Genomic DNA, 19211 nt, shown 5'->3' with positions numbered 1-19211 from the left:
CTCTTTCCCATTAGTGCTAAAACCAAGTTTTAACTGAAGATTAACCCAGGCCCCGGTCACACGGAGTATTAGGCACGCTAGAGAGATGGAAGATAGGCGGATTTTCCGGGCGCAATCTCACCGCCACATCTGGGAAGCGTAGAGCTCCCGTGGCTCACCCGAGGCTTCACTCCGAAGATGCGATGTAAAAAACTAGTACCTCCGAGGTACTAGTTTCCGGAAACCGCGGGGCAAGGGCGGGCGTCAGATCACGTTTCTGGTATTAGCTCGTGGCATCCGGCGCCCGCCCATGTCCCGTCGCGAAAAGTCTTTTTTTTGGTCAAGTCTCCACGGGTGCGCACAAGCACCCAATGGCGCATGCGAACACTTGGGTTAAAAAAACCAACACAACCCCCGCGGCGCCGCTTCTTTGCCGCACCGTAGGAGTGAGGTATGATCGGCACCTCCCCCCAACCACGGGACGTCGGCAGGACGTTTGATCCGGCTGCCACGCGGTAGTTTACTCCGGGGCAAACAGCCATGCCCCCCCCCGCGATATCCGGCCCGTGCGACCGGGGCCCCAATTTACCAAACTCAGAGCTGGTGCATTTGAATGGGGAGCCTCAAACGTTATTTTAGCTTTCAGAAACAGTAGCTTTCAGTCCTACTGACCCACACGTTTTTGACAAAAATAAATATACCAAACAAAACCACATGTGCCAAAATAGTGTGCCACCTGGATCTGCCTCGTCACTGTAAATCAATCAATCATTAGGGGGATTAACCATCAGTGGCTTCCCTGCCATCAACATACCTCATAGGACCAGACACATTGCACTCCCGCGAACCTTCGTACGCATCTCCCGATTTCGACATCCTCGTGGGTGGTGTACATCTCTCGAAGGCATTCCCCAATGTGAGGGACCATCCTCCGCAGGACTTCACGGCTCATAATCACCCCTGGGCCCCCCATGCAGAAATTCTCTCCGGGTTCCAGTGCCAGTTTCCCCATCTCTTCAGTGGTGCCCAGCCCCGTCTGCCCAAGGAAAAGGGGCTCGCTGCTATTCAAACTCCGGAGGAAGCTCTCCAGTTTGTCTCCTTTGACGTAAACATCGTCATCGGCTCTCATGAACCACTCGTACTTGTCCAAGTAATGGTCGTGCATATACTTGAGCATCATAAATGACTTCTTCTGGGGAGGGTAAGAGTCATCCACGCCGGGCAACGACACAATGGGGATTGGGAGGGAAGCGTCCGAGCCCTCGCTGGAGAAGAACACCACCTTCCCCGGGATTGTGCTGGACCAAGTTCTGTGGGACAAAAGATCAAACTGAGGTTAGGGGGGAAAGAAACTCCACTAGCTCAGGTACAGAGAATATAAAATGGGTTGTGGAAATTTAGAGAAAGGACACAGCTGCACCCGGGCCTTCAAGGATTCCTTCCTTTGGGAAACTCACCTAAAATATGACCCTGGACAGTTTTTGAGGTATTGTAAGACACAAATTGCCTTGACTTGGCTAGCCCAGTCTCATCCAATCTCGGAAGCTAAGCTAGGCTAGCCCTGGTTAGAGATGTGAAGGCCCGGGAAAAAAACGGAAAAATTCGGGGGGGAAACGTTTTTTCCCCCGAAGCCTTTTTGTTTTTTCCCGAAAAATTGGAAAAATTGAAAAAGAAAAAAAAATGATTCTGGAACGTTTTATTTTAACATGATGAATAAAATATTTTAAGACAAGGTGTTCAAATATTTTCCAAATCATCTCTAAACTATATATATATATGGTATCAGCTTGATCTAATTTCTGTGCACTGAGGACAAGCAAGTCCTAGGTTACAAACTGAACCCTCCAATGCAAGAACAAGGTGCATTTCTTCCTTTAGGAGGTGCGATTGTCAGAAGAAAATAAAAAAGTTTCAGTTTTGTTTTTGCATGTGGGTGGGTATTCTGTTTGAAATAATTGTTTGGATACACTATATTTTTAATATGCTAGTTGTGATAATTTCATGCCAAGTAAAAATGTCCATAGTCATATTTTATGTTCCTAAAGTAACAGAATGACTTTCAATCTAGAAAAGACAAAAGAAATGCTAATGTAGCATTTTTTCAATTTTTCCGAAAATTTCCGTTTTTTTCTGAGAAAAAACGTGTGTTTTTTTCTGAGCTTCAAAATTTTCGGAAATTTTACATCTCTAGCCCTGGTTAGTGCTTGGATGGGAGACTACCAGGAGGTCCAGGGTCCCTACACAGAGGTGGGCGATGGCAAGCCACCTCTGAACGTCTCTTGCCTTGAAAACCCTACAAGATTGCCACAAGTCAGCTGCAACTTGATGGGAGCTAGATGGAGCGTGCATGTTACTCTTATCCTGTAGGCACTTCACTGCCCGTCAGTTACCAGGCTGAGTGCAAAGTATCAGCTATCACATACAAAAGCTTCATGGCCTTGGACCCTCCTATCTGCAAGACAGCCTCTTCCCCTTACGTTCTGCCATGACATGAAAGCTTTGTTCATCAAAGCAGGGACTTTTGCAAGTGCCAACCTGCAAACAGGCAAAATCAACAACTTCCCGTACCTGTGTCTTTCCTGTTGCGGTCCCCGCCCTATGGAATAGCCCGCCTGAGGAAGTCAGGAAGCCTCCCACTCTCCTGGCTTCCCCCAAACCATACTAAACAGGCAACAGAGTTCCACTGTACTAAATGAGCCACAAACCTATTTGGGACAATTGTTAAGGCGTGTGGTCTATACTACAGTGTATGGCTTGATGAAACCAGGATCCTACTGTGAAAGCCGGCATCATTTCATGCACCACGTTAATGCTCATACTCTGCTTCAGTTCTGTGTTTAGACGTCTGGCTGGTCCTAAGCCTGTGGCATTGTTTATCGAATGTCCCATCCATTGATTCTATTGACCCACTCTGTGTAATCCACCTTGAGTCCAAATGAGAAAGGTGGGCCATAAATAATGCAAATAAATAAATAAGTAAACAAAACTTTCCGTCACCAAGATGTAAACTGGACCTGACCTTTAGTAGTTGGGGGGGAAGACGATATTAGGAAGAGGCAATTGGTTCAGCATAGTAAATAAATCAAAAGTCGTTCTTCACAGCACGCACCACTAACTCGCAGAATCCAGGTATGGTCAGTTAAGACAGGAAATACCTTGGATTCCCAGATACGGAACATTTACACACAGAGAGAGACACTTCCTTTTCAAAAAAAGTTCTAGCCTTAAGGCACTCCCTTCTGCGTATTTGTCAACGTTCCAAACCCGAGCACCTTTCAGAAATACAACCGTTGTCTGCCCTTATTCTGGTGGTGGCCAAGGCTGAAGCTATTACCTGATTTGATGGCTTATACCCTGAGCTGGATGGCCCAGGCTAGCTAGTCCCATTCCATCAGATCTCAGAAGCTAAGAAAAGTTGGCTCTAGTTAGTCCTTGGATAGGAGACCACCAAGGGAGTCCGGGGGTTGTTACTCAGAAGCAGGCCATGGCAAGCCACCTCTGCTTGTCTCACGCCTCGAAAACCCTACAGGACTCCAAAAGTTGGCTGCAGCTTGATGTCACTTTCCACCACCACGGACGTATTTGAAACAAAATGTATAGTACAAGGGGAAATTGTTGTTATGGAAATAATAAAACATGACTCAACAGAACGCGGGCGCATACGTAACTCAAAGCCACAACAGGATGCGACCTGAAACAGCTCTGTCCTGACGTGCCCCCCACTCCCACCGCTCAAAGAACAAGCACCCAACAATTCACCAGAAACATCTGTCATTACATCTGACGCTACATTCTCCACTTTCTCCACCAAACCAGGATTGCAAGCTGGCTTCAAACTGTGGTTAGCAGAGGACATGCAAACCCCAGTTTGGATTATGGCAAAGGACAGCTGAACTGGAAGTCATCACTAGCACAATCCTTTTGTGCGTTTATTCAGAAGGAAGTCCGACCGTGTTTAGTGAGGCTTGCTCCCAAGTAAGGGGGCACAGGACAGCAATGTGAAGAGGCAATGGAGTTGGAAGGGCAGGCTTCATTCAGGTGCCGGCCAGGGTTGCAAATCCTATCTGATAAAACGTGGCTCATGCAATTAGTACTGGTTAATCTCCTAGACACAAGTAGTGAATCCTAGTGCCCAGACCTTTTTCCTTTTTCTCGCCTCTTCTCTGCTTCCTAGTAGTGAGGACAGCCTCCCTATTCTGCTGTTACAGACACACAGACACATGGGGTAGTGCTATGAAACAAAACCCCTGAGGTTTGTGCATCCAAGCATTACACAAACTACAAATAACCGTGGTTAAAGAACAAGACGCTAGATAAATGCAGTTCCGCAGGGCCTGCAAGACAGAGCTCTTCCGCCAGGCGTTTAGGAGCCGCCACTACTGTACCATCATTATCTGGCCCTGGTAGAAAGGACGCCGGCACCACGTGAAACGGAAGACACTGAGTGGTAGAGCAGCAGAAATCCGTCGTGGGCACTCCATGAAACTGCAGAGCGGTCGGGTTAGAACGGATAAAAGGAAGTACTTCTTCACCCAAAGAGTGATTAACACATGGAATTCACTGCCACAGGAAGTGGTGGGTGCTACAAGCATGGACGGCTTCAAAAGGGAATTAGATAAGCATATGGAGCAGAGGTCCATCAGTGGCTATTAGCCACAAGGTATAGCTAGGGGCTCTGGGGCAAGTGATGCTCTGTCTTCTTGGTGCTTGGGGGGGGGGTCAACAGTGGGAGGGCTTCTAATGTCCTGGCCCCACTGCTGGACCTCCTGATGGCACTGGTATTTCTGGCCACTGTGTGGCCGGCCACATGACCACGGAAACGTCTTCGGACAGCGCTGGCTCTTCGGCTTTGAAACGGAGATGAGCACCGCAACCCTAGAGTCAGATTCGACTGGCTTTCGAGCAAGGGAACCTTTACCTTTACCTATGCCTGACTGTGAGCCGCCCTGAGCCCGCTTCGCGGGGAGGGCGGGTTATAAATTGAACTTATAAATAAAATATAAATAAATAAATAAAAGCCATAGTCTGAAATTTTTGTTTTGTGCAAACCAACAGAGTCCAGTTTGTTGAACAACCTGTGTTCAGGCATCACAACTAGCCAAGGCTGCTTCAAACCCATACTATACGATGACATCTTCCAATGTAAGCTCCCCGCTCCCGCCCAAGTTATCTTCCACCAAACCAGAACCTTCCAAAGGACAATGATCACTGGGGTACACATTCAAACCTTACTTTTGGGCTTTCAAAGGCCACACAGTCTAAAGCTGGCCACTGTTCTTTTCTCAGATTTCAGCCTACAAATACAAGGTGTGTTTTTGGCAAGAGGAAACGTGGAAAGGGAACTCTGCTTTGGTAACCGGATAGTTTTATGCCCTCTCCCCTCCCCTTCATTCTGGGCGCTGAGGCAGAACATTTTTTAGTTATGTTAGTGAGGTGGCTTTGTTTGCAACATAATCTGCACTCCGAATCTGACTTGGAAACACTCTAGGGGTGTGAAAATTAAGCACTCCCTCAATGTATTCATGCTATTTTATACCAGGAGCTCACAGATGTTTTTAGACAAGGAATAGATCTGTTCACACATTTAGAAAAAGAAAACAGTGGCTGTTTTATGTCACCTCGGATTTTAAAATAGTCACATGTGTTTGTAAAATTCACACACATGGAATGTGCCGATTCATTTAGCAGCGGTATATTTTTTAAAAACACTGACACTAGAAGGATCAGAAAAGCTGTCAAACGGCAAACAGGACTTGGATTTTGAAAGTCTATCCTTTTTTCCATTTTAAAAAAATTATTAGAAGGCAGCAGAGCCACACTATTCTAACCACCTAGGCTGGATAACAATTACTAAACCATTAACCTGACAGGAACGCCTATTAAAAAATAGCATACTGAGATGCTATTGAGAAGTTAAAACATTTTTACTGTCTAGACAGATTTGAAATATCTGGAATATCTATTAGAAACAGAGGAGGTGCCTTTTTTTGAAGTGTCACAGAAATGAAGAAAATTCTTCTCCGAAAAGCAGGATACTGCTCAGGTCTTATTAAAGAAGGAAACTTAAATCATATATCTGCCTTGATGTTTGTAGCGGTTAGCACTGGACTAGAATCTGGAAGATCCAACTCACAGTAATGTCAGAAACTAAAGAACAGCTTTGGTTACCAAAATCCTGTTCCGTGCCATCTTGGCACAATATCCAATGTTCTTTAAAAATTTGTCACTAACCAGAGCTATACTCAAGGGAAGCAAGCTACCGTTTATTTAGTGCCTCAAATTATGAAAGGTGCCTAAATATAACTTCTGAATTAACACTTTGGGGGGGGGTGTTATTCTACAGAGCCTGTTAAACTTCATCCAGTCTCGGTCCTCCGCATGTCTTAATTTGGGCCTGTCACTGGCGCAGATTCTGAGGCAGCTTTTCTGTCAGGGCTGCCGGAAGCCATTTATCTGATGTCCATTCTGCCCTTCCTCCAAGGACCTCATGGTGAGGCCCATGGCAACCCCACCCCCTTCTAATCCTCACAGCCACTCTGCCAGGTAGATTCGACTGAGAGAAAGTGTGACTGGCCCACGGCCATGATGCTCTGTTGTTTTAAGGACAGCGCTCTTGTCTGAGGCCTGTCCTCTGAAACGTTGGCATTCTGCTTCCGTCCAGTAAGATTAGTTGGGGAGCGGGGTCGCACCAAAGATCTTCTTTGGTAAACACTTCAGTGACAGCCTGTTTCACCACTCACTTCATTTCTACACTGCCTTTTGCTACACAGCCCTGTTGCCTCACCTTGAGGACACCAAGGCTGACACACAAACAAGATCCTAGAAAGAACAATTTGAGTCCAGTGGCACCTTTATGGGTGCGGTCAGACGGGCCGTTTAGTCCGCTTTCAGCCCGCCTCAGAAACGGATTTTATCTGCACAATCACACGGTCAACATCTGCCTCCCGTCCCCAGCCCTCCCTTGCTTTCCGGCTCAAAACCATTTTAACCCGGAGTATTTTGATACTAGGTCCCCACATAGTGTTTTCCTGATTCTCTGGTTCCAGCCGCACTTTTCTGACGTCTGACTGCTCCTGCGGTGTCGAGCCACTTCTGGTTTAAACCCCCTCCCTGCTCGAAAGCTGCCCGAGGCCTCCGCTTTTTGCCCACCATTTTTTTAAAGTGTTGGCGGTGTGCGCATAGGCGGAGGTCCGCCACCGCGTTATTAAAAACAACGTTTAAATGATGCCTAGTTTTAGCCTTTAGATGAGTTCGGGATCTCACTGAGGCCATTTTCGGGGTAAACGTTTAAAGGGAAGTGTTCCTTTAAAGTTTAAAGGGAAGTGTTACAGCAGTCGGGTTGAAGTGGAAATCGCTGTTCTGCGCATGCACAAAACTTTTAGTTCTACAGACGGCTGCCTGTGCGCATGCCCAAACTGAGAGAGAGAGAAAAACAACAGCGACGCACGCTCCCGCCTGTGGACGGCGGGGAGCGATGTGGCCGCGCAACGATCCAGAGCAAGGAAGTGAGGGTGATTGCGATTCTCCAGGTTAAAAAAGACCGCATCAGGGCCGGAGCAATTTAAAATGCTCTCAGCATGCCATCTGACCGCACCCTATGACTAACAAAGTTTTATTCTGGGTATAAGCTTTTGTGTGCAAAAGCTTATACCCGGAATAAAACTTTGTTGGTCTAGAAGGCGCCACTGGACTCAAACTTTGTCCGGCGGCTTCAGACCAACACGGCTCCCCGCCTGTGTCGTCGAAAGGGCACTATGAGCCCTGCTACAAGCCATGACGGGCTTTGCTCAGATCCTAACAGCTTCCCCCTTTCCACTCAGACCAGCCACATAACAAGGGTTCCCACCCTCCAGGCACGGGCTAGAGCTCTCCTGGAATGACAACAGATTTCCTGACTCAAGAGATCAGTTCCTCTCAAGAAGATGGCTGCTTCGGAGGGTGGCCTCTACGGCATTATACTCTGCTGAGCAACTCTATTTCATCAGACCCCTCCCTCCAAAGGCTCTACCCTCAAATCTCCAGGAATTTCCCAACCCAGAGCTGGCAACCCTGCTACCATTCCTTGAAAGTTGAGCCGGGCAGCCTTGACGAACATCCAGTTTTTAAAAATATAAAGACATATACTTGCAATCTCAGAATTCGGGACGATTAACTGGGGAAAGAAAGGAGCCCATTTAGGAACGGGCAGTTTTTCCCCGCCCATCAAATTGTATTTTTGGGAAAGGGGGAAAAGATGATGGTTCTCCTTCCCTCCCCCTTTCTTTAGCCTCCGCCAGTAACTTTTAAATCCAGACGGACACACCTCCAGGTTACAGTAAGCCACTCGCAGAGAGAATACTTCATTCATTCTTTGGAGGTCACATCCAGGAAAACAGTCTCAGTCTCTCACTTCGCTCCCCCCCCACAAGAAAATGAAACAAAACACAGCTCCCCCCCCCCAAAAAAAAAACCCAGGTGCCAGGAAGAGGTGACCAAACACATTTTTATCTATTTTTTTTCTTCCAGCATTTACTAAGGAGTTTCAAAACACATTTCCAGAAAAACCACAGCAGAAGCCGAAGACAACGGCAATTCCCCGGAGTCCAAAAGAATCCGGTGGGTTGGTGGTTTTTTTAAACTGTTCCTTCAAGCTGCCTTCATTCTCTCGTCTAACCCCCCCCCCCAATACACATCACCCCAGGCAGATTCATCTGATAAAGTGGCCAGATTAGGTTCTCTGGCCTAGTCTTGTTTAATGACTTCCCTTTACGCAAGCCAATTAATTTCCTTTACTTGCTTCCTGCATCATGAAAGATTAACTGCCTGCATTGACAGGGAGAAACTACGGGACAGGGGTTTTCTTGCAGGGAGATAAACTCTGGGTTTTCTTGCAGGGAGATAAACGTCTGCCTAAGGCTTTTCAGTGGTTCTGCTTTGAGGGCACTGCTTCTCCTTCTGTTATCACTTTTTTTTTCCTCATGAGGCACACCCCTTGTATGTCTGCTGTCCGACTCTTGCGTATTCCAAGAAGGCAGGGACATTTTTCTTGGGTTGCTCGTCTTCTGTCCCCATCGATCGTTAGCAAAATGGGACTCCTACATTCAGAGAAAAAGCAGCAGTGAATGCTGCTGGCAGGAAAGTTATTTCCTTCATGCCTTGCTAGCAGGCTTCCCAAAGGCTTCTGGTTAGCTACTATGAGAGGAAGGGTGAAGGACTATTTATTCATTTACTTCATGGCTTAAACCCTGGCCTTTCTCCCCAGCAGAGACTCAAAGCCGCACAGATCATTCTCATCTCCTCCATTTTGTCCTCCCAACAACCCTGCGAGGGAGGTTAGGCTGAGTCTGCACTACCGGCCCAAAGTCACCCAGTGAGCTTGCACAGCAAAGTGGGGTCTCCCAGATCCTACTCTGAAGCTGTAACCACTCCACCGCAGTGGCTCTAGAGGGACCTTTGGCCTCACCCAAGAGGACTCTTCTCATACTCTCAGGGTGCAGTGGCCAAGCATGCTGAGCTCATTGTTGACCTTCACGAGCAGAGAACGGAACATGCTCATCATTCCTGTTGCGGCTCAGCTCTGCAGGTAAGATGCTGGTTGTGTATACACCACTGCTCACTTGCATATATTCCACTGCCTCAGGGGTCCCCAACCTTTTCGGGCCTGTGGGCTCCTTTGGAACTCTGACAGAGGGTCACGGGCTGCCACGGGAAGTGAAGCCACACAAAACGGCTGCCACGGGAAGTGAAGCCACACACACTTACACAAGCCGTACACACCAAGGAAGCCCAAATACAGGTGAGAAGACAGGTAATTTAAAAAACAGACTGGAAAGGAGGAGTGAGAGAGAATAAAACCAACACTTTGGTAGCAGCTGAAATTCCTGAGGGGGGTATGAATGACTGTGTGTGTGTGAACCGTTCTTAGGCACCGTAACTCTTCCTTAAGATGCCTTCCTCCTAGAGGAATGTCTGAGCCAGCTTGCTGTTGTAGATAAGAAGAGATTGGATTTATACCCCACCCTTCACAACCCAAAGGTGTCTCAGAGGGGCTTACAAACTCCTTTCCCTTTCCCTCCACACAACAGACACCCCGTGAGGTAGAAGAAGAAGAGATTGGATTTATACCCCACCCTTCACAACCCAAAGGTGTCTCAGAGAGGCTTACAAACTCCTTTCCCTTCCCCTCCCCACGACACCCTGTGAGGTAGATGGGGCTGAGAGAGCTCTTGACAGAAACTGCTCTTTTTCAAGGACAGTTGTTATCAGAACTACGGCTTGCCCAAGGTCATCCAGCCAGGTGCAAGTGGAGGAGTGGGGGAATCAAACCCAGTTCTCCCAGATTAGAGTCCACGCACTTAACCACTACACCAAACTGGCTCTCTCAGATAACGGGATCGTATGTACCCAGGTGTGTGTGGGGGGAGTGAACGCAAGAGCTAGCTGAGACGGCTGCGATGTGCAATTGGCTATTCCCCAGGGGACCCCATTTGAACTGTCTATATCTTTGGACTTTCCCACCAGAATTTCAGTTCTGACACAGTACTGTCCTAACCTGGATCATGCCGAGATCTCAATAAACAAATCACAGCCAAAAAGTGATGTTGGGAGTCTCTTGACTAGGAGTCTGACACTAGCTTACCATCTTTTAAGACACCAAAACAGATTTCTGATTAGGAACCCTGAGGCTTTCAAACACACTGAGGTCTAAAGTACAGACTCTGCCTCAGCAAGTCTCCCAGAAAGCCCATTTAAGTGTCATCACAGTGTGTGTAGGGGGGTCACTATGCTATGGCTTTTTCTCATACCACTCCAGGGATGCTGTAACGATCCTAACAACATTAGGTATTATTGCTTTTGGAGTGTTCACATATAGCTATCCCAGAAGCTCTTACAAACACCTATATCAAACAAAGTCACCTCTGAAAGACTGACAGATTTATATGGTTCTGGTCCACCAAAACAGTCTAAGGCACGAAAGGTCCAAACACTCCCGTTTTCATTTGAAGCTACAAACAAATAGGTCCTGCTTTGGAATCTTACAATATTGGCATGCACAGTCACCTATGGGAAGGTAACAGCGTTCCGTGCGCCTTGGTGTTTAGTCATGCCGGCCACATGACCACGGAAACGTCTTCGGACAGCGCTGGCTCTTCGGCTTTGAAACGGAGATGAGCACCGCAACCCTAGAGTTGGATTCGACTGGCTTTCGAGCAAGGGAACCTTTACCTTTACTAGTCACCTTTATGGCTCCTGAAGGCAAAAAATGAGGCTGAAGAGAAGGGAAAAACCCAGCTTGCCTCAGGCAACTTCATGAGCTCACAGCCAAGGGCGAGATGTGAACTGCTTTCAGTTCAAAGTTTATTGCGCGTAGCCAATGGCCATCACAATATAAAAGATTAAAAAACAGTACAAAGACTGGCAATACATTTAAAAGAAAATTAAAATATATAGACGAAGCGTAAGTTTTAAAACCAGGTTTCTCAAATAGCACATTCTGAAAGTGCAGTCATTCCGTAGCCTTATCTCTAATTTTCCTTGCAGCATGAGCATAGAGTGCCATTCTATAGAGATCGTGGGAGATGTGAACTGAGGAACTTCTGGATTGGCACAATGGCATGGTTCTTCAGAAGGGTAGATCTGCATCTTAGCCTCATTCAACTGCCACTGCCTGCCACTGGAGATGCCAAGGATGGAGCCAAGGATGGATGCCAAGGATGGAGCATTCAGAAAGTCCTTGGCTCCATCCTTGGCATCTCCAGTTAAAGGATCTGGCAGTAGGTCATGTGAAAGACTTCCGCCTGAGGCCCTGGAGAGCCACTGCCAGTCTGACTAGACAGTACTTACTTTGATGGACCAAGGGGCTGATCCAGTAGAACGTAAGCTTCCTGTGTCCCAGCTTAAAAGAGCACTTGACTGTCTACGAGACTCCAGCTTCAGCAGCATTTTCTACCCGTGTTTCTACCTGATAATTTGCGGAACTGGACCCCAATTTCCAGAGCTAACAGGTGGCATGAATCCGGCTTCACTACAGCAACATATCTGGCAGACAATGGCGATCGGGGGCTATGTTTAGAGCAATGCTTTGGACTGAGCAAAATACATAGCACTCGCCAGATTTTCTCCACCTATCCAACCTGGCGAGTCCATCCTCAGAAGCTAAGTAGGGTCAGTATTTGGATGGGTTGCTACACAGTGGCAGGCAGTGGCAAACTACCTCTGTATTTGTCTCGTGCCTTGAAAACCTACGGGGTCACCAGACGTTGGCTGCAACTTGACAAGCAAAAGAAAAAAGCATATGGGGCAAGATCTAAGCAAAGGGCTCTTTAAGCCCCTCCACCATGGGACAATAAACAAAGACTTTGGCACAGCCCCACCCTTCACTAGTCACTCCTATCTGCCAGTAGCTCAGCTTGCCCATGGCTCAGGCAACCGAGGTGCATACGGGAAGGTCTTTGCCAGGTCAAGCTGGAGAGGAGTTTAAGAGCCCTTTGCCAGGGTCTCTGGCTGGGAGAATAGGAGGCCAAGCGTTACCCTAGGAAAGAACAAGAGATTTGGAGTGCCCTGTGCCAACAGCTGATCAGAAATGCTTCCTTCTGTCTACCAGTTACTGCTATCCTCGCTGCATCTTATTCGGAGCTAGTGTTCTGTTACCTGCCTTTATACCTACTCTTTGAACCTGCCATTCTTGGTTTTTTCTTTCCAATTGCCAGAGAATACTCTCTTACTTTTTTTCCCCGACCTGCACACTTGGCAAAGCGGCAGACTTGGTCTTCCCTCACCTGCCAACAATGCCTTCTTGATAACGCTAGAAGCCTGGCTGAGCTGCCCATCTGCCCACATCTGAGCTTGCCAAATTGTAGATTAAGAGGAAAAACAATAGACGATGCTTTTTAAAACAGCCAGTAACTGAAGAGAGGGAAGAAAATCTCTCTCTCTCAAAAAAAAAATCCAATTTGGAGTCACACACTGAATTTGAATGGCAGTAGCTTCAAGAGAGAGAAATGGAGGCATTATTTTACACAATTCTTAATGACTGCATGAGATTTATTTTTGCAGCATATGGCCATGGCCACTAAGACACTGTTAGAAATGACTGGGGGGGGGGATGAGGACAGGTCAATCAACCATCATTAACTATGTCAGCTAAATGGAACCTCCACATTTAGGAGCAGTATACCTTTGAACACTAGATGTTTGGGGCAAACAGGGAAGGCCTTTCAAGAATTTCTTGTGAGTACCCACAGACAACTAGACAACGAACTGCAGAACTGAATAGCACCTCATGATTTTATGTTTTAACTTATTATGAAATGATGTATATTGTTTTATCGGTTTTATTGGCAATTGGGCCACTGCTGTAAGCCGCCCTGAGCCCGTTCGCAGGGAGGGCGGGGTATAAATTGAATAAATAAATAAATAGATTTCAAACGAGCAATTACTTTCAGCTGGCACTTGAGACAGACACAGAACAGATAAAAGAAAGAAGGGACAAAATGCCATTGTTGCAAACATATTCTGTTGGCTTTTCAACCACAGGGAATCAGACCACTGGGCCATATAATTTGTTGTGTACAGTGGCAGACAGCAGGTCTCCAGGGTTCTAGGGCAGAGTATGGTATTTCTCAACATATGCTGACTATAGGGGATGCCAGGGATTGAACCCAGGACCTTCTGCATGTACCGTCCCGCTCAGGATACTGAATCTCTAGACAACCAGCAGTGCAGTCCAAAGCAGAGCTGGAACTTTTGAAGACTGTTGAGGCCAATGGGCTTCAAAGTGTATAACTGTTTAGAATTGCACTGTCCCCTTATACAAGTGAAACAAGCGACAGGGCCAGATTTAATACATACGCCTGATAAAGATTCTTGTTCTCTTAAAAAGGTAAAGGTTCCCTTGCTCGAAAGCCAGTCGAATCTGACTCTAGGGTTGCGGTGCTCATCTCCGTTTCAAAGCCGAAGAGCCAGCGCTGTCCGAAGATGTTTCCGTGGTCATGTGGCCGGCATGACTAAATAACAAGGCGCACGGAACGCTGTTTCCTTCCCACCGAAGTGGTACCTATTTATCGACTTGCAATTTCTTGCTTTCGAACTGCTAGGTTGGCAGGAGCTGGAACTAGAGACGGGAGCTCACTCCATCATGCGGCACCCGGGTCTCTAACTGCTGAACTACCGACCTTCCACAGCCTCCATTTCAGCATCTTACACAGTAGCAAAAAGGGTCTTCTAAAAAGGCCTGCCATTTTAAGGTACACATTTTATGCAACTTTTTCGTACTGTTTTTAATACCGCTGTGACCCACCTTGGGTCTGGAGATGTTTGAGAGAAAGATGGGCATATAAAGTATTTTAAATATGTACATGAACCTCACAAGGTTGTTGTGAAGATAAAATGGAGGAGAGCCGCTTTGGGTCGCCGGGGAGAGGAAGGTGGAGTGTAAATGAATGAAGTAAGCAAAGTTCCCTCTAAGCTATGGAGCCCTGTGAGCAAAAATTCTACTTTGTGAGCTATTGGCATTAAAGTTGTGAGCAGGAGATTTGGCTGCTGCATAAATTAGTTTGTTCTGGAGCCCTCCTTCCTGAGCGAAGACAAAAATGTGTGAGCCAGAGGCTAAAAAACTGTGAGCTAGCTCACACTAACTCAGCTTAGAGGGAACACTGGAAGTAAGTGATTCCAACTGTGCACTCTAGAACACCTGCTAGAACCCTCTGAACAGACCAGGGTTCCTTGACACACAAGGTGGCACGGAAAGGGGTCCTTGAAACTTTAAAAAAAGAAAAAGAAAACCTTTACTTAACGGATTACTATCTGAGCAAGTGGCCTGGTGGGTGCAGTGCTGAGCCAGCAGAAGAGAAACCTGGCTTTAAATCCCCACCTTGGCCACAAAGCTCTGTGCGTGAGACCTCTGGCTAGGCAGCTTCTTTGCCTGACACACCTCATCAGGTCAAGGTGAGCGTAAAACAGAGAGGGGAAGAACTATAAATGCCGCTCTCCACTCACTGGGAAAGGATAAATGTATAAAAGTCACCACACGATTTCTCTGCACATGACTCCTCCTAATTGGGGGGGGGGGATATAAGCAGGAAATATTTGGGCACAGTGCTTATAACATCAGGATCAGGACTGAGAAAGCCTGCCTTTAGAGCCCCAATCAGCCACAACCAATGTTCCCTCTAAGCTGTGGAGTCTTGTGAACAAGAATCCTGCTTTGTGAGCTACTGGCATTAAAGTTGTGAGTGAGCGATTTGGCTACTGCATAAATTAGTTTGCTCTGGAGCCATCCTCCCTGAGCTAAGACAAGAATGTGTGAGCCGGAGGCTAAAAAACTGTGAGCTAGCTCACACTAACTCAGCTTAGAGGGAACACTGGCCACAACTATTATTTAGACTCAGGTGGGCAGTCATGTTGGTCTGAAGCAACAGAAGAAGAGCAGATTGGATCTGTACCCTGCCCTTCACTACCCGAAGGAGTCTCAGAGCGGCTTACAGACTCCCTTCCCCACAACAGACACCCTGTGAGGTAGGTAGGGCTGAGAGAGCTCTTTGAGAACTGCCCGTGAGAGAACAGCTCTGAAAGAACTTGTGACTGACCCCCAGGTCACACCAGCAGCTGCATGTGAAGGAGTGGGGAATCAAACCCGGTTCTCCCTGATTAGAGTCCCTACGCTCCTAACCGCTACACCAAACCGGCTTTCAATATGGGAATGCCTTGAAGACCAACAAAGCTTTATACTGGGTATAAGCTTTCATGTACACATCCGTGCACACAAAAGCTTTTACCCAGAATAAGACCAAAAAAGGTGTCTCTGGACTCAAAATCTGTTCCAGAGGTGGCAGAATAAAGCCTGCCCCTGCCTCCCGACTGCTGGTCTTCCAAGGAGGTCTCCCATCCAAGGACTTGCCAGAGTCGGCTTTGCTTAGCTTCCGAGATAGGGCTTGCCTGGGCTATCCAAGTCAGGGCCTAATTATTATTTGCTTACTTCATTTATACCTCCCCTTTCTCCCTAAAGTGGTGGTCATCATTCTCCTCTCCTCCACTTCATCCTCACAACAACCCTGGAAGGTAAGTTAGACTGAGTGTGCATGACTGGCCCCAGGTCACCCAGGCATGAGTGGGGATTCGTACCTGGCTCTCCTAGTCTGACACGCCACCCACGGACTTTACCTTGTCTCCCAGGGTACAACACAGGAGGCCACAATGCTGCTGTGAGCCTCTTGGGAGGGAGGGAGGGAGGAATACGAGAGCAAGACGAACGTGTGCGCTGTGGGAAGAGAACTAATCCCTGGAGAAGCACTTGGTGTCATCTGCTTTCATTCATGCAAACAGGAGCTAGCGCTTGGGCCATATTCGGAAGGATGTTACTTGTTAAGGACCGTCCCCCTTCGCCCTTTCAGAATGAGCAACCGTCTCTTTCAACCACCTTTTAAATATATCTATTCACTGATGTCGAAATGGGTGGGAGGAAGATATGTAAAGCAGACATCCTTTGGAAAGGAAACAAAGCGGCTTTGCACCAAGAGCTGATCACGCAAACAAGATTAAGGGGACGATTTGCTGCTACTGCATGCAACTGCCTTCCAAGTGTCACAAGTGCGCCTGTGATACAGCAGTCAGAACTACGATGGACATGGTGTGAAGGCATTCAGTGGCTCAGCCCCAGCATACACACACCACAAAAGTAGGCAGCAGGGCTATACCGCTTCAGATGGCAGATGGGAGGCATTACCATTTTCAGGTTCCTTGGGAAGAACCCAGCTCCCTGAAATGAGAAAGCTAACACATGAGGGTGCAAAGATTCTAGCCAAACTGCTCCCGGCCAGAGGAAACTATGTCACTAACTGGACCTTTTTTATTATTAAAACATGGGAGAACTGTTTAAACATGATGCAATCATTTTTTTTTTTTAAATGGCATTCTGGTGTTAAGAGGAAAGAGAATCTAACCTAGAGATGTACAGATGGGGGTAAATTTGAGATTTCCATGGATGGAAACAGATTCAGCCTATACCATCCCCCACCCCAGGGCACTCACATTATCACATATGAATTAATGGACTGTCGTTCCTGGGATCCCAGATCACCGCAGACTGTGACAGCAGCCATGACATTAAAAGATGCCTGCTCCTTGGGAGGAAAGCGATGGCGAACCTAAACAGCATGATAACAGTGTGTAGAGTGACACAGCCCGTCCTCAGCAGGGCTGTTCCAGCTGGCAATTTATGCAGGGGAAGGTCAAAGCAATGGTATTCCCGGTAGTCATGTATGGGTGCGAGAGTTGGACTATAAGGAAGGCCGAGCGCCGAAGAATAGATTCTTTTGAACTATGGTGCTGGAGAAGACTCTTGAGAGTCCCTTGGACTGCAAGGAGATCAAATCAGTCCATCCTAAAAGAAATCAACTCTGACTGTTCCCTGGAAGGCCAGATAATGAAACTGAAGCTCAAATACTTTGGCCACCCAATGAGACGGGAGCACTCACTGGAGAAGACCCTGATGCTGGGAAAGACTGAAGGTCAAAGAAGACGGGGGCGGCAAAGGATGAGATGGTTAGAGAGTGTCATAGATCCAACGAACATGAAGTTGAGCCAACTTCAGAGGACGGCGGAAGACCGGAGGGCCTGGCGTGATCTGGTCCATGGGGTCGCAAAGAGTCGGACTCGACTGTGCGACTGAACAACAACAACATTCATTCCTCCCGGGAAAATAAAAGCGATGCCCTCTTTGAAGACAATGTTGTCCAAAGGAAACACTAAGACGCTCTCCTTGAGGTGTGACGTGTAGGCCTTTCCAGGGCGCAGGAAGGCAGTTGTGGAAATTCACTTGTCAGGGGACGTAGTGATATTCACAAGCATAGACTGGCTTAAAAGATACATTCATGGAGGAGAGGTCCATCAGTGACTACTAGCCACTTAAAGGAACCTCCAAGTTCTGAGGTATTAAACTTCTGAATACCAGGAGCCAACATTGGGGGAAGGCCTCAGCCTCTATGCCCTGCTGTTGCCCTCAGAGTTAATGGGTGAGACAGGATGCTGGACTAGATGGACCACTGGTCTGATCCAGCAAGGCTCTTCTTAGGTTCTTAATTTATTAATAAACTCACGGAGCAACGCTGCAGCAGCCAGCTTTTCTGCTTTGGAAATGCAGGGAGGTGTTGGGAGTGGTATGAGGAGTCGGGGAATGGCTTTGAGCACACTCATCCCGCCGCCAGCCGACTGAAATCTGGGCTTCTAGATAAGATAATCAGGTGAATTGTTGTGCCTGTACACTCAAGGATCAGATTCTAGATGCCCTCAAACAAAAGAGCATGACAGACTTTGCATTTTACATAGATAGGGGCAGTCATCCTGAAACACGGGTCACGCTCCCGCGAGCGCCTCATTTACTGTTTGCAGAACAGCCATTATGTTAAGAATTTCTTTCCCCCAGGTCATTGTAGGTAGGTCTAGCCGGTTTCATCACTTCCCACCTAAGCTGGTTTTTAGTCATCCTCTCCGGGTCCGCCTTAAAGCGGAGATGGCATCAGAGCAACAGAAGCCGAGGAAGAAGAAACCCCATTCAGGAAGCAGGATAAACGCAAGTTCACGCAGGGGCCCACAAAAACCGCAGCTTGAAGGTTTCGGTTTTTCTGGGCATGAAATTTCTTGCAAAAAATGGACAGATCTCAATCTGTAGGTCAAAGACTCTGGCTGTCCTCGAAAACCAGATGCAAGGCCAAAAAAAAAAAAGCTCTCTCCTGAAAACCCCTCCATTGCCATCGACAGGGCCAGCCCTTCCCTGGGTACAAATGTTTATAGATAAAATACCTCCTTTCTGGATTTCATTCCAATCAGCACAGTTCCAATGATAAGGCATGGAGACTGTCCATCGGGATAAAGGGGAGGCCTTCTCAGCCGTTCCAAGGAGTCCCTGCTCTGTCCCTGGCTCAGAACAGCACAGGTACGCAGCAAGACCCCTCTGGAATGACAAAGCGGGTTTGAGATGCTGACCGTGGAGGAAGAATCAGAACAGATTCCCTTCTTCTCCAGTGCAAGTCTCAAAGCAACTTCTTAACAGAGGGGGAAAGCTCTCTCTGGGCATACAGAGGAAGAAGACTCAGACCAGAATCCGGCAGCGCTTTAGAAACCAGCAAGACTTTCAGGGGATCTCCTCCCCGTCCAGAAAGATCCCAGAGCCATCCACAGTGAGAGAGTTTATATTATGCCTTTTACACATACAGAATAAGCATTCAAGGGAAGGGGGGGGGGAATGATGTTTAAGC

The 19211-nt window shown here is 47.4% G+C and overlaps 1 protein-coding gene across 1 annotated transcript in view; it reads right to left on the bottom strand.

The window, feature by feature from the left end:
• Nucleotides 1-19211, bottom strand: part of CHSY1 (chondroitin sulfate synthase 1) — a 120732-nt gene that overhangs the window by 97769 nt on the left and 3752 nt on the right. Inside the window, exon 3 of the mRNA XM_015417966.1 lies at nt 794-1289. Within this exon, the coding sequence (XP_015273452.1) occupies nt 794-1289 (496 nt within the window). The remainder of the gene's footprint in view (nt 1-793; nt 1290-19211) is intronic.

Source organism: Gekko japonicus, unplaced genomic scaffold (genome assembly GCF_001447785.1).
Source record: "Gekko japonicus isolate JY-2015 unplaced genomic scaffold, Gekko_japonicus_V1.1 scaffold924, whole genome shotgun sequence".
Classification (NCBI taxonomy): Eukaryota; Metazoa; Chordata; class Lepidosauria; order Squamata; family Gekkonidae; genus Gekko; species Gekko japonicus.
This window is presented reverse-complemented; position numbering and strand designations above follow the sequence as displayed.